At 37.3% G+C, this 20911-nt stretch overlaps 1 protein-coding gene across 2 annotated transcripts in view; it reads right to left on the bottom strand.

Moving 5' to 3' along the window:
• Positions 1–20911, bottom strand: part of ATG2B (autophagy related 2B) — a 60628-nt gene that overhangs the window by 4738 nt on the left and 34979 nt on the right. For both annotated transcript variants that reach the window (XM_034418422.3, XM_034418423.3), the window contains exons 22-38: positions 19987–20186; positions 19462–19542; positions 17435–17541; positions 17216–17308; positions 16385–16452; positions 14587–14663; positions 13893–14063; positions 13558–13699; positions 12137–12339; positions 11031–11257; positions 10582–10690; positions 10297–10491; positions 8778–8879; positions 7781–7859; positions 4518–4722; positions 3757–3826; positions 2422–2504 (exon numbers count right to left, since the gene is read on the bottom strand). In XM_034418422.3, coding sequence (XP_034274313.2) covers positions 2422–2504; positions 3757–3826; positions 4518–4722; positions 7781–7859; positions 8778–8879; positions 10297–10491; positions 10582–10690; positions 11031–11257; positions 12137–12339; positions 13558–13699; positions 13893–14063; positions 14587–14663; positions 16385–16452; positions 17216–17308; positions 17435–17541; positions 19462–19542; positions 19987–20186 — 2212 coding nt within the window. The remainder of the gene's footprint in view (positions 1–2421; positions 2505–3756; positions 3827–4517; positions 4723–7780; positions 7860–8777; positions 8880–10296; positions 10492–10581; positions 10691–11030; positions 11258–12136; positions 12340–13557; positions 13700–13892; positions 14064–14586; positions 14664–16384; positions 16453–17215; positions 17309–17434; positions 17542–19461; positions 19543–19986; positions 20187–20911) is intronic.

Here is a 20911-nt window from a genome sequence, read left to right as displayed (position 1 = left end):
CCTCCTGGGGGTCGCCAGCCGGCATTGTCTAGCCGACGGCACCCTGAGGAGGCCCTCTCTGTGGGAGCGAACTGGCCGGTGGGAGGCAATTGGTGGCAGAAGGCGGTCCCGTAAGTACCCCGGCCCTAAGCCATGGAGCGCTTTAAAGGTGGTCACCAACACCTTGAAGCGCACCCGGAAGTCCACCGGAAGCCAATGCAGCTCGCGCAGGAGAGGAGTCACATGGGAGCGCCCAGTCGCTCCCATAATCCCCCGCGCGGCCGCATTCTGCACCAGTTGGAGCCTCCGGGTGCACCCCAAGGGGAGCCCCATGTAGAGAGCGTTACAATAGTCCAGACGAGAAGTGACGAGTGCTTGAGTGACTGTGCGTAGGGAGTCCCGATCCAGAAAGGGGCGCAACTGGCGTATCAAGCGAACCTGATAAAAAGCCCCCCTGGCCACGGCCGTCAGATGCCCTTCTAAGGACAGCCGTGCATCCAGGAGGACGCCCAAGTTGCGGGCCCCTTCCGTGGGGGCCAATGATTCACCCCCAATAACCAGCGATGGCGTCAGCTGGCTATACCGGGACGCCGGCAGCCACAGCCACTCGGTCTTGGAAGGGTTGAGTCGAAGCCTGTTTCTCCCCATCCAGACCCGCACGGCCTCCAGGCACTGGGACATCACTTCCAAGGCATCGTTGGGATGGTCTGGGGTGGAGATGTACAGCTGAGTATCATCAGCGTATTGATGGAACTCCACCCCAAAACCACGGATGATCTCACCCAGCGGCTTCACATAAATGTTGAACAGGAGGGGCGAGAGGACCGACCCTTGTGGCACCCCACAAACAAGGCGCCTCGGGGTCGACCGCTGCCCCCGTCAACACGGATTGCGACCGGTCAGAGAGATAGGAGGAGAACCACCGCAAAACGGTGCCCCCCACTCCCAGTCCCTCCAGCCGGCGCAACATGATACCATGGTCGATGGTATCAAAAGCCGCTGAGAGGTCTAACAGGACCAGGATAGAGGAGTAACCCCTATCCCGAGCCCTCCAGAGATCATCCACCAACGCGACCAATGCCGTTTCCGTGCCGTACCCAGGTCTGAAACCGGACTGGAGCGGATCCAAATAGACAGCTTCATCCAGGTACTGTGGAAGCTGTCGCGCCACCACACTCTCAACAACCTTCGCAATAAAGCGAAGGTTGGAGACTGGACGATAGTTAGCCAAAACAGCCGGATCCAGGGATGGCTTCTTGAGGAGAGGCCTCACCACCGCCTCTTTCAAGGCGGCCGGCAGGACACCCTCACTCAAAGAAGCGTTGATAATTCCCTGGAGCCAGCCTCGTGTAACCTCCCGGGAAGCCAGCACCAACCAGGAGGGACACGGGTCCAATAAACATGTGGTGGCGTTCAGCCGTCCCAAGATCCTGTCCACGTCCTCGGGAGCCACAGGATCGAACTCCTCCCAGATAACATTCTCAAGGCCTGCCTCAGTCATCTCGTCTGAACTAACCCAGTCAGTGGCCAAGTTTTCCCGAATCTGAGTTATTTTATCATCCAGATACTGTACAAAATCCTCAGCTCGGCCCTGCAAGGGGTCCTCCCGCGCTCCCAGATGGAGAAGGGAGCGGGTCACCCTGAACAGGGCGGCTGGGCGGTTATCTGATGACGCGATAAGAGCGGCAAAATAGCTAGATTTCGCCGCTTTTATCGCCACTAGGTAGGTCTTAATATGAGACCTTACCAGTGTCAAGTCGGATTCGGAACGACTGGCCCTCCAACCGCTCTCTAGGCGTCTTTTCCGGCGCTTCATCTCTCTCAGCTCCTCGGAGAACCAAGGAGCTAAGTGAGTTCGGTGCTGGGTCAGAGGCCGCAAAGGCACGACCCGGTCCAAAGCCCCGGCAGCCGCACTATCCCAGGCGGCCACCAGGTCATCAGCCGAGTCGTGAGCTAGAGTTTCAGGAAATGGCCCAAGCTCCATCTGGAACCTATCAGGATCCATCAGGCGCCTGGGGCGGAACCACCTGGTCGGCTCCGCCTCCCTGCGACGGGGTGCGGCGGTCAGAAAGTCAAGTCGAAGGAGCGAGTGGTCAGACCATGACAAGGGTTCAGTATCTATATCCCCTATATCAAGGCCACTCAACCACTGACCAGAGACAAAAACTAAGTCCAGAGTGTGTCCCCCCATGTGAGTAGGGCCGTGAATTACTTGGGTCAGGTCCATGGCCGTTATGGAAGCCATGAACTCCCGAGCTACCTCAGAAGTTTCACCAATGGATGGCAAGTTGAAATCCCCCATGACCAGAAGTCTGGGGGTATCAGAGTGACCAGAAGTCTGGGGGTATCAGACCAGAAGTCTGGGGGTATCAGATTTGATTTGTTTTATTCTGTTGGTAGAGATTAACTATTCAAATAAATAGAATAATTAAATAAGCTTACCCATGTCGATAACAAAGTCTCTTCAATTTTAATTCTGAGCAATTTAACTGAGCGAGACCAATCAGAATCCCAGCCAATGTACCCTGAAAATTAAATATGTTTAATTCATCTATAAATTCATCATCAACTCAGAGAAAAAGAAATCCTTCAGTCTATTTTTCACATATTACACCTATTTTCATTTAATCGTTAACTGTGGGTAAGAAATGTGGGTGGATGCTATTAAGAGTGGACACATGAATGGATTCTATGAATGGGCAGGCAAAAAAAAAAAAAAGACGGTAGCAGCAGTGATTTGCAACCTCCTCCTGTCTTTCCCATTGACTTTGCTTGTGGGAAGTAGAAAGGGAAGGTTGCAAATGACGATTACATGACTGTGGGATGTTGAATGGCTGTAATTTTGCAGACCAGTCCCCCTCATTTAACTCTGTTGTAACTCTGAACAATTGCTAAATGAGTGGTTGTACCTTGAGGACTATCTGTAATGAAAATCCAAAATAAGACCAACTAGGATTTTTTTTAATATAGTAACTGTCTTTTGTGCGATTACTTTTCAGATATTGCTCCCAAATTCCATATGTATCATCCTCCTAGGGAACAACCACTTTCTAAGGAAGACAGGCTTGTTTCAAAACTTTATTGGCTTTTTGGAAGTTGGCCAAAATAGAGCTTCTTCCAGAGGGCTTTTTAAAAACTAAATAGAATAATGCTATAGGAATTGGTATATTGTGGCGTGGTGGCGCAGCGGTTAGAATGCAGTCCTGCAGGTTACTTCTGCTGATTGTCAGCTGCCAGCAGTTCGCAGTTCAAGTCTCACCAGCTCAAGGTTGACTCCGCCTTCCATCCTTCCAAGGTCAGTAAAATGAGGACCCAGATTTTTGGGGGCAATATGCTGACTCTGTAAATCTCTTAGAGAGGGCTGTAAGGCATACTTACTATATGGTATTATCCCAGCATAGATGCTTTTTTTCCTGCAAACTGACCACATGTCCTAAAATCAGTGGCTTAAAAAGCTAATGAATAAACTGGGGGGAAAGCAATTGATTTGAAAGGGTCTCATTGTTTATTTCAGGTTGGTAAACAGGGCAAATATTCCAGTGAACAATATGAATCCTTTATAAAAAAAACAGTTTCTTTTAAAAACACAAGTTTTCAAAAATGGTTGGTTAAATTCTTTGTGTGTAATTAAATTTCTAACTTGGTGTGGAATTATTCTAATTCAGCTTTGTATTATATCAAGATCCGAAAAAGGATTTGGTATTACTAAAGCAGATATGAACCCACATGATTAACGCAACGAAGATATTTTATCTGACAGCATAAGATTTAACAAACCTGATCCATAGACACATGTTTACCATGATAATCAAGACGTATCGGGACTTCTGATGTAAATCGAAACTCTCTGAAAAGAAAGAGAAGTGGTAAGATGTTACACAGAAAAAAGCTCAGGGGAAAGATGAGAATGGAAGAAAAAAACAATATTTACAAATATCACAATCTTAATCTCTGGACGCTTTTAGAATCAGCATTGCTTCAGGAGAATCAAGTGGCTTTTTTTAAAACACAGGGCCTGTTACAGAAGTGGCTTGTATCTACTAGAAATGTAAAGCAAGAAGTTGGTTGTAACTTTATTCTGTACTTTACTGCACTGGAAAAAATCAGAAACCACTGCTTTTCCTTTTCTTTCTATACCCTTGCATTTCTTCCTCCTCCTCTCATTTCCCTTTCTCTTCTGATCTTTGTTTTCATTTAAATTTCCTATTACAATACATTTTAATAAAAATGAAAATATTATCACAGAGAAGTAAATTGTCCTCTCTGTTGAAAGGAAATATTTAGCTGTGATTATATTTAGCATAACTATATAGAGAGAATTCATGACTACAAGCATCTGAAAAAAGTCAGTTGATTTTACAGGCAAGGGTACCGAAGTGGAGCTTTTGAAAAAGTATCATGGGAAAAGACAGACATTTTAGAGTAGGGGTAAGCAACCACTGACTGGATAGTGTCCCTCCTATTTGCAGTACACTGCAGATCAAACAGCCAAAATTCAGAAAACAAATAAAGGTTTTCAGCAAGTGTCCAGAGTGTACCTGAAAAATATTGGCTGATCACTGAACGATGCCTCTTCATGTGAGAGATTATGGTCATCCCCATTGAGCATATCCACAGAATCAACACTTCCATTGTGACTTGATTGCTTATGTAATGAAAAAGAAATGACTGGATTTGGTTCTTTGAAACCACTCTGATGCCTGGGCAAAATACATGTTACTTCAGGACCAGGAGGCTTTTTAACTGCAAATAAAATAAAATAAATTATTAATATTTAATTAATATTAATTAAATATTAATAATATTTAAGGAGCAAGACCATACTCAGCCAAAAAATTATAGGCCTATATCACTTTTAAATACAGATTATAAGATTTTTGCTAAAATACTAGCAAATAGGTTAATGACAGTCATGAAACAAATGATTCATAATGATCAAACTGATTTTATAAATGGTAGACAAATGAAGAGTAATGTAAGGCAAGTGGTTAACCTATTAGAGTATTTGGGGAAGAACAACCAAATCCCTGCGGCGCTAATATTTCTTGATGCGGAGAAAGCATTTGATTGATTGAATTGGCACTTATTGAAAATAATAGAAAAGATGCAGTTTGAAGAATATTTTACACAATCTATTAAGGCAATATATCAGAAACAAACAGCGCAAATAATAATTAACGGCAGTTTAACAGATACTTTTAATATAGAAAAAGGAACAAGACAAGGATGTCCCTTGTCTCCATTATTGTTCATCTTGACTGTCAGTGTTCCAAATTAGGCTTTCTTCCAGCGCTGACATAACAAGTTGAAGCAGAAAGAGCGGAAGCTTGATTTATTGCTGAGATGAACTTTTACCTAGTTTTGTTTATATAGATAGGGTTTCCTGGGAGACGAGGGTGGGGGCTGCATTCCTGTGAAAAGAACGTGCCGGGATGTAGAGATGGATCTGTATGATGGCCAATGGGACGTGGGGGCTGGAGAGCGGAAGAGGAGGGGGTTGGCAGGAGGGGCCAGTTTGGCTGCAAATTTGAGTCAGAAATGTCGGATTCTGCTATGCTTAAAAATAAAATGTTTCATTAGACAGCTTGCGCTTGAGAATGAAGTTTATTCAAGATAGCACCGAAACCTGACATTGACTTTGGAATTTTTATTGAGTAAGATACGTGGGTCGGACAAAATAAATGGAATTAAAATTAGGCAGTATGATTACAGAGTACGAGCATTCGCAGATGATTTGGTTGTTACTTTAACCCAACCATTACAGTCGGTTGTAGGTTTAATGGATATAATTAAGCAATATGGGCAAGTATCCGGATTTAAAATAAATGCAGGGAAAACGAAGATAATAACTAAAAACATGACTACAAATCAAAAAGATGAATTAGAAAGATTAACAGGATTAGAAATAGTAAAAAAAGTTAAGTATTTGGGGATTTATATTATGACATCAAATGCGAAATTATTCACGCATAACTATGATCCATTGTGGCAAAAAATACAGAGAGAGATGGAAAATTGGAAAAAATTACAATTATCCTTGTTAGGAAGAATAGCAGCAGTAAAAATGAATGTTTTGCCTAAGTTTTTGTTTCTTTTTCAAATGATACCAATACTTAAAAAAGATGAAAATTTGAAGATATGGCAGAAGGGTATTAATAATTTTGTCTGGTCAGGGAAGAGACCAAGAATAAAACAAAAAATAATGCAGGATATACGTGAAAGAGGAGGTCTCAAAATGCCCAACTTAAGACTATATTATGAGGCAGCTGCCCTATCAGCAATGAGTGATTGGATGAACTCAACAGAAGAAAGAATATTGAATATTGAGGGATATGATTTGGTTTACGGGTGGCATGCTTATTTACTATATGATAAGAAAGTGGACAAGACTTTTAAAAGTCACATATTAAGGAATGCTTTATTGCGTGTCTGGAAAAAGTATAAGTATAAATTAAATGAGAAGTTACCAATGTGGGCAATACCCAGACACGCGATAGAGTGTGTAGAGCAAAAACAAGATGTGATTACATACAAAGAGCTTCTTAACAAGGAAAGAGGTATACTACAATTAAAATCTTTGAATCAACTAAGAGAAGAAAGGATAATTCAAACATGGTTTCAATATGTACAGTTGCAAGCTAGATGGAGAGAAGATCAGAAAATTGGTATTTTGCAAAATGAGGAGAACTTGGTAAAACAGATTAGAGATCAAAGTCAAATGCATATAAAAAGGCTGTATAATGCATTGGTAGAAATAGATTCAGAAACGGAGTTAGTTAAGGATTGTATGATAAAGTGGGCACAAAATATTGAAGAACCAATAATGATGGAAACGTGGGAAAAATATGGGTTAGAAATGTGAAGTTTACGCAAGCCTAAAACTTAAAAGAGACAATTTTTATAAAATGTTTTATAGATGGCATCTAGATCCTAAAAAGCTAGCCTGTATGTATCCAAGTGTGCAACTTAAGTGTTGGAGATGTGAATGTGATGATGCCACGTATTATCATATATGGTGGACATGTAAAAAATTAAGGCATTTTGGATAAAAATATGGTAGATTATTCAAAATATTCTCAAAAAGAAGATAAAATTTACTCCACAGTTCTTTTTGTTAGGTATAATTACAGATTGTACTGTTATAGAGACTAAGTTGATTTTAAATTTAATAACAGCAGCCAGACTTTTGGTGGCGCAGTATTGGAAGAAGGAAGACTTGCCTACTATTGAAGAATGGACACTAAAAGTAGTGAACTTAGCAGAGATGGCCAAAATTTCAGCGTATTTGAAGGACCATTCAAATGAAAGATATATATCGGAATGGAGAAGATGGATTGACTATATTCAAAACAAATATCGGACTAAAAAGCTTCAAATAGCTTATGAATGAAACCAACTTTTTCTTTTTGAATTATGTTTTGTTAGTTGAAAGAGGAGTTAAAGAGCAAGAGGGAACTAAGAGCCTACAGAAAGTTAGCATATTTTAGTTTATGTTTGTTAAATGTTATACCCTGCATTTGCTCTGGGAAGTCCGGGATGGGGGGGAGGGGGGTTGGAGGGAGAGGGGGAGATGGGGGGTGGGCGGAGGAGGGAAGTGGGGGAGGAGGGATGGGGAAAAAATTGTTGTAATATTTGATAAAACTTTTTTTTTTTTAAAAAATAATAATATCAAAATCCAAGGCAAACAAATAGTCATTATTCCTACATAGCTGTTTTCAAATTAATTATATATCTATGTAATTCATATCATTTATATTAAATGCCTATGCTGTATAATATGATTTTACATCAGAATATTTACCCTCAGGATCTGGAGTCATTAGGACTTCTACTTCTGTTGATAGGCTAGTGAAAAAATCCTTCAAGAAAAACAAGGCATCCTATAAAATAAAAAGCAGTATATACTAAGAAAAGGAAATTATTACATTGTTCATTATGCGATCACATGTAGAGGTGAAAAATACTAATAATACAGTATTTACTAGCTATAGTAATACTTAGTATTAATAGCATTAGTTATTCTAATTATTTTATATAATTATTCTGAACTCATTAGTTAGTATAATAAATAGTATACTAAACACTAATATTTGACTAACTAATCATTGTCAGATGGAATTTTTGAATATAAAACCCGAAGTACTGTATTATTAGCAAAGAACTTTTATCTTACAATCATATGTATTTGAGTTCCATAAACACACAATGTCTATGTATATGTGACACACAAAACACACTCAATACATAGCTACTCATGCTTTATTTTGCTAAAAGAAAAATATCTATATCCTACCAAACTGTCTAGGTTCCAAAACAAGTTTTTATTTCTCCACAGTAATTAAAAAAATATATTCATAAAGTAAAGAGACATTCAAAATACTTTCAAAATTAATGAGAGAGTATCAAATACAAAGAGCTGAGAAAAGAGTAATGTGCTGGCCTAGAAATCAGGAGACTGAATTCTAGGTTTGCTTTAAGCATGAAAAACCAGCTGGGTGACTTTGGGCTAATCACTTTCAGCACGATTCACCTTGCAGGATTGTTGTTGGGGGGAAATGGGAGGCAGGAGCATTAGGTATGTTTGCTGCATTGACTAATGTATAAAAAGATTAAAAGAATATAATAATAATAAGCTTCTTCTTCTTCTTCTTGTGCCATATCCGTCATCGGACGTCGGCGATCATGTTGGCGATCCTATTTTTATCAGCAGCCGCACGAAAAAGTGCCGCTGAGTTTTGTCCAACCAATTGAGTAATATTGGTCACCCATCTCCCCAACATGGTGTCTTCTTAACTAACCTGATCAATGTTGAGACGAAGTGGCATTAAAGATACCCGTAAACAACATTCTTGTGGTGATCTGCCAGACTCAGGACGAACATGCAATGCCTTAACTGTCAACTGTTAAATGAAACATATATTGGTTAACGTTGTGCTTTTACCAGTTGGGATCGTTTGTGACCCTGGGCATTATAGCTGATTTATTAACATGTAACATCGTTGTATGCTGCTCAAAGTCACTTTTGTCAGATGGGCACCCCATATAAATTGCTTAAATAAATAAATAAACAACAGAGGATTCATATAAATAATTACAATTTCTTTTCCTGCATTACAAGGCAAACATGAACAAAGCCAGTTTCACATTCGCAGTGTGTGTTGGTAGCTTTTAAACTCTATTTATATGGGTGAGTTTAGGATCTTATACCATTACTGGAATACACATGGATAGAAATGTCTTTGAGAGAACAGGAACATTTTGCTGTTAGTAATTTATGTCTATTCAAATATTTATAAGCATAATTAAAAATAATAGTATGTGAAGTTTCCAATCAATAACATTCCCTTATTATTAGAATTAAGATTATTGATCTGGGTAGAATAAATTAACCCTGATATATATGTGGCAAATTCTAGATTTCTTGGAGATAAATATTGTAATTACAATGTTTACTGATTTTATGTAACAGTTGTTATATTTAAATTCTTATCTAAGATTGTAATAAAGTTTGCTATTGTTTTAGGCAATTTTCATTATAATGAATTATCCATTAGATTCCAAAGGTCCTTTTTCAAGAGGCACTATTTAGCCATTAGATCTAGCAATCTCTTCTTTAAAGAACTTCTTTAAAAAAGAAGTTCTTCACTATCAAATGTGTGTAGTATCAGGGCTGTGGATATTGATTTTTGTCAGCATGTTATAGTAATTCTGCAAGAAGCTGGTAAGATCAGGATACAAACTCTGGCTAAAACATTATCAGACTGGATTTGAGTTATCAATCATTTGGATAGCATAATATACCAATCATTCTGGATAAATATGCCTATTTTCCAAAAGAAGTATTCCAAAATCAGCTTCCACATTTTGGGGATGACAGAGATAGTGCAAGTGCAAGTGATTGAAAAATCCATCAAGAGCCTTTCTTCTAAATAAAATAAGTAAGTGTCCATCTGAGGGTGGATGCTTATTCCATGTTTGATGCATTCTCTAAATGGGATAGTCAAGATCCTAAGAAGTTGATACGCATACCTTAAATGCCCAAAATAGGTCTAAAGAAGTCAAATAGCTTTTCTCTTTTAAGTGACACTTAAAAGTAAAGCTCAGTAGTGAAATAGTCCTGAACTGACAACCTGTAAATGATCCACAGATGATAAAGAATACATACTTCTGCAGTGCTTGGTTGTTATTTATTTATTTATTTTATTTCTATAGCTGCACATCTCAGTCAATGACTCTGGGTGACCTACAATTCAACGTATTATCTTTCTTTGTAATTTTCATAATTAAAATAGTCAGCAAATGTTTATGAGCTCTTACCATGTTAGAATGCGCCTTTCTGGGCATCTCCTTACTACAGTAAAGATAAAGAAATTTATTCATTTGAGATGTAGCCAAGCGATCTCTGATTTCAAGGTCTTGAACCATAAATATTTGACGAGATACAGGTTGTTCCAATACGCTGAGTTCACACTCTGGTTCACCTGATGGATATACCTCATGTTGGAATTTCACCTTTAAAAAAACAAGAGACAGGAAAAAGGGCAAATTTGATGGGTTATGGTTTTCGAGAAATAAAACAAATAATGTCATTTCCCCTCTTACCTTGCTTAACTGTATTTCTATCAAAAAATCAGGATTCCTTCCTTTTCCTCCACAGGCAGTACTACGTCCATGTCTTGTTGGGGTATGAGAAGGAGAACTCTGAGGACTACTGGATAAGAAGAAAATGTTTTGTTTAACAAATTACAATTTAAGAAGCAATCATTTCTGCTTAATATAATGCTAATTATCAGGCCTATATTACACATCCAGTCCAGTACTCAATGACCTACAATGGTCAACAATACTTGATGCATTCAGGGAGCTCACAGTCATGGCTGGTAGACCATATCCTCTCTTTCAATGCTGCTGCCGCAGTTACAAAAGAAAATGACTGAGAGGGTGTGTAGATTTCTGAATAACTGGAATTCTTTAAGTTAATATCTAATTTTGAGAAGTCTAATTCTCAGCTCCTGTGTGAAATCAGAAGGGACTGGTACTGAAATACTTACATATAACTTTTAGCTGGAGATGTAGGTGTTATGTTTCCAAAATCCTTTCCTCCATAAAGATGCCAAATGAGTGAAATTTCTTTCACAACATAGCGCATGAGGGGAACAGGAAAATGCAGTGGTGTCTTGCTTGTATCTGCCTTTTTCACTGGTAAACTAAAATGGTTTTCTTTTATTATTATAGCATCTTCAACCATTGTTTTCACTACTGGCTCTTCTTCCTTATCCTAAAGAATTACAGACTATTAGCTGAAGGTGTATTTTTTTCTTTTTCCATTTTTTTTTCATTTTCATACTTCCAGAAGTGGTTCTATAATTTGAAACTTCTTTTGCATTGTAAATATAATTATATATTACTCAAATGAAATAATGTAAAATGTAAAATTGGAACAGAGAAAAATAAAGTTATAAATTTATAAAAATATGATACATATTTTCAAAAGGTCAGTAATAGTACAAATTATTCAGAATCTTAATGTACAATGAAACAGTGAATTATTTTATTCAAACTGATGAAAAGAGAGATATGATTTCAAGTACAGCCAAAATATTCTGTAAAAAGGGAGGTGAAATTTGGAATTAGTATTTCCTATGATTAATTTAGGTTTTATTTTTATCCAGTCATAAAATTAAAAAAATTAAACTAAACCAACTAATTCATCTTATCTCCTTAATCCAAGACAATTTAAGTTCACAATTGACAATTACTTTCTAAAACAGCTAATGGACAAAAATGACAAAACAAAATACTTAAAACTCGCTTAATATATACGAAAAGCAACTGTAGTTGCTTTTAATTTGGCTTTTATACAAGCCAAAAACACTGGTTAAAAGTCTGAAAATTTTCAATTTAGGCCAAGTCCCTCTAAATGGATAGATGGATGGATGTATAAATATAATTGCTAAATGATATTCAATCACTCCATCAAGAATTCTAATATTTAGAATATTACAAATGTATATTTTGTTATTATTAACCTTAATGTAATGACTTTCCAGATGGTCATTTTACAGTATTTTAATAGTCATAATTTAATCTATGTATCCAAAAATCTACTTTCCATTTTTAAATTTCTTATTTTTCAATAGCATTAGGAGTTTCTTACAGAAATAACTGCCTTTGGTGCAAAAAGAATACAGAAGTCATCGTTTTCAGAAGGTGCATCTCCTATAACTTCATTAATCATGTTGGGAGTAAATGATGCATAGATAGGACTCGGCTCTTGGGAGAGATTCCCACTTTCATCAGGAAATAGGAAAAGATCTGAACATGCTGGTGCTGGTGTTTGACTCTTTTCATCCATGCTTCCTAAAAGAAGAGAAGAGTAAAAGTTGAAAAAGTTCCAACTTTTCCATGTAATCAAGAGATTACCAAGATAGACTGACTACATCTGGATGCAATTCTTTACTCTTCTAATATAGCTGTGAGAAGATCAGAAATTAAGCATACTTTAACATGTCACCCGAACTCTTAAATTGTGTCCAATCTTTACTGTTTTTAGTTTTTGACATGCCAAAAGTTGTTACAGAAAGAAGCAATAGTGAAGGACTGTAAAACAAATTAAAAGAATTTTTTGAAGATAACTTAGGTAAAGACACTTACTTAAGAATGGTATGGGATAAAAGTAGGATAAATAGGTTAAAAACTTTGGCTATAATGTATAGATGGAATAATGGGAAAATATGTGGCTGAAATTTACATTATGTTATGATCTTAAGGAACATTTTTATAAAATGATGTATCATTGGTATATGGCACCCAAGAAATTGTCTAGATTGTTTAAAAGTACCTCAAATTTACATTGGAAATATGAACAAGAAAGAATATTTTATCATGTTTCTCATGGATATGTAAAAAGCCAGAAAATTTTAGATTCAATACACTAATTCAGAGGATTTTAAAGATTAATATACAATTGAAACTGGAGGCTTTTCTTTTGAGACTGATGGACAAACAATTAGAAAAAGACATGTTACTTTCTTTTTATATATGATCATTGCAGCAAGATTGTTATACACAGAAAGATAGAAGGATTCAATATCATCCACAATAGAGCAATGATTGGAGAAGATGATGAACTTGAAGAAACGGCCAAATTCTTTGATCAGAGAAAAAAAACAATATCTATGTTTATGGTTGATTAGAAACCCCTTACAGATTTGTTGCATGAAATGGAAAAACAGAATTATGATTTATGGTTTTGATTATTAGAAAGAGTAATTATAGAAAAAACAAGAGTTGTATTCTAACCATAGAACAAGAGGTAAATTTATAATTGTACTTATCACTGTTGTAAAGAAAATCAAAAGCTACTTCTGTTTTCTTTCTTCCTTTGCTTTTGCACTCTTAGTTTTTTCAATGACTTCTTTTGTCTTAATATAGAATAAGTTTCTATGAAGTTTTAATCTTCTTAAAATGTTAATAAAGCATAGGTGTGCAAATGATAAACATAATACAATGTGTTCAAAAAAATAAATATGAAACTTAATAGCTTTTGATTAAAAATAAAAGGCCAAATAGATTTACCATTAGCTTGTAGGTTAGAGGGGGAAAGCAATTGCTGGGTTTCGATCTCTTCCATAGCATCACTCATTAAATCACGTAAAATTTGTTGATCAGCTTCAGCAAGAACTGGTCCTTGGGAAGGTGGCAAACTAGAAGAATCTGCCTAAATAAGAAAATTATACAGAACCATATTTGAAATGGACACACAACAAACTTCTTCAGAAGTTACTCCTGAACATCCAAAAAAATAAAAAAAATAAAAATTAACTGTATTAATATGGACAAAACTAAATAATTAAAATTAGACGATTCCTGGGAGGTAAGGTGTAAGGGTTAAGAGAAATATATATTTATACCTTCACATTCTGTTTGGTCACTCCAGAAGTGCACTCCATTTTAGCAGGAGGATTCAAATCACCATAACTTGCAATATATTGTATAAGATTCATCAATGCAGCACATGAATCTGAGCATGTTCGAATGTGGATAACATCACTAGAACAATGTAGTTCAAAATATGGATTGCTCTGGGCAACAGAAAGTAAAACAAGTAAAACATTTTTCCCTTTGAAAACTACACTCATATTTACCAACAAACAAAACATGTATGCTTAGAAGACCACCCCAGTGTAGTTGTTAAAGCATCAGGTTACAAATGAGGAGATAGCGAGCTCTAATTCCACTTTAGGCATGAAAGCCAGCTTGGGGAAGTCATTCCAATTCACCTCACAAAGTTACTACTATGGGGTAAAAACAGGAGGAGGAAGGAGTATTAAGATATATTCACCACCTTTTATAAAAAATAAAAAACACAGACAACAAAAATTTAAAAAGAGTATATTTGGGAATCCAATACAATTCTTACTGATTTTCATTTTCATTGTAAATAAACCCCTCTTTACTTTGTAAATAAGTCCCCTAAAAACTATTTATTTATTGATTTGTTGGTTTGTTTATTTATTTATGTGTGTGTGTTTTATATATGTTCAAAATTAGACTTATTTTGTCAAAATTGTAAATAAATAATTTAGTTTTTTTGTTTTAATTTACCCTCTCTTCACCAGATTCAGGTTTCACTGTCCTTATGGTCAGTTCCAACAGTCCCATATCCATAACTTGAACATAATCTGGAAAAAAAGAATAAGAAGATCTGCTTTAATACTGCTTCTTTGTTTAAAAAAAGAAAACTACTTAAGTCTTTTTAAATTCAGTTTCCATATTAATGAATAGTAAACCCCCTAACCATTTTCAACTTTTGTCATTTCCTCTATTATACAATACATAGTTTAATGTTCAAGGTGCTGGTTGCCACCTTTAAAGCACTCCATGGCATAGGACCTGGATATTTACGAGACCTCCTTCTGCCTCCGATAGCCTCCCACCGACCAGTACGCTCCCACAGAGAGGGTCTCCTCAGGATGCCCTCAGTTAGGCAGTGTCGACTGGCGACCCCCAGGGGGAGAGCCTTCTCTGTGGGAGCACCTGCCCTCTGAAACGAGCTGCCCCCGGAGATTCATCGGATTTCCGACCTCCGTACCTTCCACCGTGCCCTTAAAACGCTATTATTCCATCAAGCAGGGCTGGCCTAAAATATTATTTTAATGGGTTATTGTGTTTTAGATGATTGGCCAAACTATTTCATAATTTTAAATTGTTTTTAACTTTTATATTGCGGGTTTTTATCTTGGCTGTACACCACCCTGAGTCCCTTTGGGAGAAGGGCGGTATAAAAATTTGATAAATAAATGAATAAATAAATAAATAAATGAATAAATAATGTGATTTGTACCAATTTACATCATTTGCATGAAGTAAACTGCCAAATATACTTCAGTAACAACATATTTCTTTATTTCCAGGGTGAATCCTAAATAGTTGTTTGCTCAGTTGCATCCAATGACTGTTAAATGGGGGTCAGTTAAATTGAGGTTACACCGTAATGTAATTTCCTCCTACTTAATGACCTTTTAGCTTTATTTGTCCAAGCCACCTGCTTCTTATGTACTTCCCTCTATATACAAAATATATTACAATTAATATTCAAACCCATTCTAATCTAGAGAAAATAAGCAGATAAATCAACAGACATTGCATTCATCTTTAAGGGGTGTTATTTCACTTCTGATTGGGAATAAATTTAATCAGCATATACATATATGGCCATTACTGTGTCCAACAGTCAGTGTCCAAGCTACTCTTCCCTCCCACATTCCTCATTTTTTTTCTATCAAATATTCTGTATCCTTGCTATGATTCCTTTCCTGCTAGGCTGGGAAACAATAAACATTTCATCCTGACTCAGCATGGAAGAATAGAGAGCAGAAGGGAAGGTAAATGGATGTATATATGGAACTAAATCTGCAAATATCCAGAAGGAAACTGGGCAAATTGGATAGGAAAGCGAGAACAGTAAAAAAAAAAAAAAAAAGGAAGTGAGGCAAATAATTGAATGTGTATGTGCAAGGATAGAAAGATAAAGAAGGAATAGATCTTTGAGATCTGTTTCAATGCCGTGTTATTGTAGAAGAAAATATATACAAATGAAGCACTGAGAAAAAGAGTACCTTAAATCTGAGTTGGTTCTGATCATTTTTAGACTTTCATGAGTTTTAGCTCCAAAGTGTGTCACTATTTGCATTTCTGGCTTCAGCTAGAAAGATTATTTGTCACCACAAATGTCTTTTAAGATTAGACGACGGCTATAGTGTCTTTATGTACTCAAGAAAACTAGAGATCCAGTTGACATTTTATTAACCAATCCTATATGCTTAATATTGTAACACTTTTCAATATCCTAACTGGTTATGTTTGATTCTCTGGGTTCATTTCAAATGCGAAATACACTTACCTTTTTGGAGATTCACAGTAGCATTACTTTTGTCAGATAAATGCAAAGCAGCCTCATCCAAGATTATCCTACAGCCAAAAAACCCTAAATTGTGTATTTGGTATATAAATAAATGATGCATTTAACCACTTGACTAAAGAATACAAATGTAATCATCTTCTTAACTTTGCACTGTTATTGAATTTGTTCTGATAAGGCAGTTTAACTACAAATAGGAATAGATTCTCAAAGTGAAAACAAAATTGACACGCACTGTTCATTGAACTGCAACTGGGAAGATCACAAAAAACCACACACAAGCAAATAAAGTCTTTGGTTGTCAGGAAAAAGTGAGAAACTACTAATGAACTTTAAGTATATGTAATGGAAAAAATTATGGAATTGTTCAAATACCAATTTAAGTTTTAATGGAATCAAAGCTTCCTTAAAACCATGTTTATGTCTTCAAACTATAATTCTGTAGGCCAGAAACCAAGGGAAGGACAACATGTACAGGAAAAAAAAAATTTAAAGTTGAAATTGTTGTTGTTGAAAACCTTACAAATATTTTAAAACAAGAATATATGCATACCACATGTTTTGTCCCATTTCTTTTCTATGTCAGTACCAAATTCATGTTTTAAAAACAGAAGACACTATGGTCAAAAAAAGGGTGATTCAACAAGTATTAACAATTATAGATTTACAATGGATTTTTGTGACTTATGAAAAATTCGAACATTGAATTTCATTAAACGTTCATCTTCAAACTCATATATGGTTTCATATTTTTATAACACCTAAAATAAAATATAAAGGTAAAACTGAGGCTATTGGCCTTTTAAATGTTACCTGAGAGTAGAAGATGATTTATCCAGTGCCATGCTACTTGAAATGCTAAATGTTTCAACAGTAAGAAGACATCTAGTTGGTAAAAATAAAGGCCTGCCAAAAAAAAAAGAAAAATCCCACCAATGTTATTTCCAAAAGTTTGAACCAAAGTATTTAAGAGATTTAAGGCTGACAACAATCGCCATAATATGCTACTCTGAATATTCTCATTTAACTTACTTGTAATTCAGAGCACAGCTCCAGAGATGGACGTGAAATGTTGTAACGGAGGCTGGAGGATTATATCCCAATACAGGTTCATCAGAAATATTCAAAAAATACAAAATCTATAATTACAAAAGCATAAAAGTAGACCCATTGATTTCCAATTATTCACAATTTAAGGCCACTTCACAACATATATTAAAAAGTGAAATACTGGATGCAGTGGTAGCTTGCATAGTTTTACTATCCTACTGCAGCTTTGCTCGTTCAAATTTTGTTCCTTACTATGCTAGAGCAAAACCTTCCAGTGTAGGTTTCTAGGAGGCACCCAGGCCTCAGGGATGGGTGAGAAGTAGCATATGCTTTGAGGAGCATACAGAGCTCTGCTAAACTGTTTCTGGATAGAATCTTTCATTTAAGCTCATAAGAACTTACTGAGGCTGCGGAGCAGGTTTTTTTAACACATTTTAATACTAATAAAGAAGTTAGAAAACAAGGATGGTGAAAAATAGCCGCAAAATTAAAATGTTGCAATGCTTTTAAGATATATTTTTATAAATTTATATTTTATCCCATATTGCAAGTAAGTCCTCAACATATGATCACGACTGGGACTGCAATCTTGATCACTCAGTAAAGTAGTGGTTAAGCAAAATGTCACTTTGACCAAATTTGCTCAACTACTGCAATCCTGGTTGTGGCTATTAAGTGAACTCGTAGGACTTTAAGCGGATACAGTCCCAAGGAGCAATGAAGTAGCTCAGATGGGTGGGAGAGGCCCTGGGAGGCAGTGCGCAAGTTCAGGAATGAAGTGCCGCACTTCTTGGCAGCAATGTTGATGCAGAGGCCTGTAGGCCTTCAGCAGTCTTTGCCACTTGCCTCTGCTCCCAGGCCATGACTTCAGCCCTAACCCCATTGCTCCCACTGAAAAATGCTGCCCAATTTCCCACATCCACCTATTTCCTTTGTGACCTAGATTGCATGCCCTGCAGCATTTGGCTGTAATGCTAGGACTAAGCTCAAAACAAAGACTCAGGGCCATCAGTAGTCTCAGTTAGTTGTCACTCCCCCAGGCCTCATCTTCAGCCCTAGCACTACTGCTACCATTGATAAATGTTGTGTGCTGTTCTTCAAGGTGTACAAGCCTGAGGGGACAGCGTGATTGCCCTGGCTGCCACCCCCCGCCCCTCTGATCTGCTTTGTACCACTCACCTTCAGCTATTTTTCTCTTCCTGCTGAAAGGCCTGGCCAACATATCTGAAACAGCTTGTGTTTGTGCCAGACCTTCTTTCTGCAAGCCACCATGCATCATTCTGCAAGCCTTGCGCAGTTTGGAGAATGAGGCTATGGAAACACCTAAAGTCTCTGTGATCCAGAGTTGAAAATCCTCCCTGTCAAAATCCGAGCAGGATTTTTAGTACTGAGTGGAGATGTAAGTTTCTCTGATCCAAAACTGAAACTCCTCCGTGGCTAAAAATCCTGCTTGGATTTCAGCATGGACCTTTTTTGTCAGCCCCCTGAAACTAGAGGGACTTCTCTTAGCAGGGGATAGTGGCACTTGACTTTCTGGGGAAGCTGGCAGGGAAGATTGCAAATGGTGATCTCATAATCATGGGCACTTGGCAACTAGTTTTATGTGCAAAAGTGTAGCAAGTGTCACAATTGTGACTGTTGGGCTGCTGCAATGGCCATAACTTCAGGTCATAAATCATCTTGTTCAGCACCTTTGTAATTTCAAATGGTCACTGAACGACTGGTCATAAGACAAGGATGACCATAAAAATAATGCTATTGTTCAGGATGTAGACTTTCTTTCAAGTAAGTAATGTCATTCTCCCAGCCAACTTTTTCTTTAGCAATATATGCTCTACATTCCATGGAGTATATTTAAGTTGTCATTATGCATTTTTATCTAATTAAGGATTTTTCTGTTAATACCTGAGAATATCTATAATGTTTCTCAGTGGTTTCATTTGGCTGTGAGGTCATTAGACTGAGTCACGAGTAATTGAAAACAAAAAACAATTAGCAGAGTGATATACCTGTTCATGCCAGCTTAAACCAGAAGGAAGCACTCTATGCTGCAGTGTGGCTCCTCTTAACCCAAGTGCAACTAAAAACTCCTAGAAAACAAAGTATATCTAGTTAGTTTAACGGTTTGAAATATTTGGAATTAAATGAACATCATAACCTATCCTTTCTTTGACACTAACAATGCCAATAATGTTAGTAGCATAACAAGAACTATGTAAACAGTATAAGAAGTTAGTATCTGACTGGAAATTCAAAGACTTTATAGTGCAGTGATAGAGTGGTACCTTCCAGAATTGTTGGACTAGAAGTCCAGGTAACCCTAACAGGCAGAGCCAAATTATGGGTTCAAATTCTTACCTGACTCTATTTACCAGCCATTTTCCTATAATACAATCTTATCCAATGCATTTACTGTGAGGATAAAATGGGATGGCAGAGTGGGGAGTGTATTTCTATATGCTATCCTAAGCTCTCACAGAAAAGCCAAAATATAAATGTATTGATAGATAAATAAGTTAATTCTAAATACAAACCTTTGTATTTGTTTCCGATTTATTTGACTGTATTTTAACGGCAACTGACAACATGCTTAGGCATTCTGCTCCTACACCGTCTGAAAAAGCTGTATTAAGACCTTCTTCTTCCGAAAAATAAACAGTAGGTTCTAGCCAATGTGGATGTGTTGCACTTGGCAGTTTTATCTCAGACAGAGAGACTGTCTCTTCTACCACTCCTGCAAAAGGATGATTTGTTTATTACTTCAAGCAATCTGGAATGTAGAATGAAAACACACATTCTATCTTTCAGAATAAATGAAGATAGACAAAGTCTGGTAATATTCATAATGACTGTGAATGCACACACCCCGCCCCCCACACGCCCCACGCCCTCAGCAGCAGAAACCCGATGACCAGCTGGCTGGTGGGAGGCATGCCAGTGGTTGGTTGCTCCCGGTTCTGTCCGGTTCTTTAGAACTGGTAGTAAAAGCGGCAGGAGGCTCCATCCACCCTCCCGGATATCATAATTGATGATCTGCGCATGTGCAGAAGCGCATGCGCCAGCGAGACAAGCAAACGCGCACTCCCGTTGCAAACCGATAGTAAAGTAGAATCCACCCGAGCACGCACGCATGCGCGGTGGAGCTGAACTGGGGCAACAGTTCACATACCCACAGAGAGGGCACTGCATGCCACCTGTGGCACGCATGCCATATGTTCGCCATCATGGCATTATACTATCCAGTTTTGACATAATTATTCCAAATTATTTCCATTCTTCTCTGTATATATGGTTTTATAAATCACTAAAATTCTAATTAAATATAAACTAATGATATCAAAATATGAGTTGTGAGATTAGGCAGCATATAAATGGGGATGGATGAATTAAGTACATCAACTATTGACCTTTTAATTTTTGTTCCATAAGCAAAATTAAAGTCATGGTATATTCTTAAAA

This window comes from Pantherophis guttatus, chromosome 1 (genome assembly GCF_059756535.1).
Source record: "Pantherophis guttatus breed Tessera chromosome 1, ASM5975653v1, whole genome shotgun sequence".
NCBI classification, from domain to species: Eukaryota; Metazoa; Chordata; class Lepidosauria; order Squamata; family Colubridae; genus Pantherophis; species Pantherophis guttatus.
Note: the sequence above shows the minus strand (reverse complement) of the source record. Positions and strands in the feature narration are given on the sequence as shown.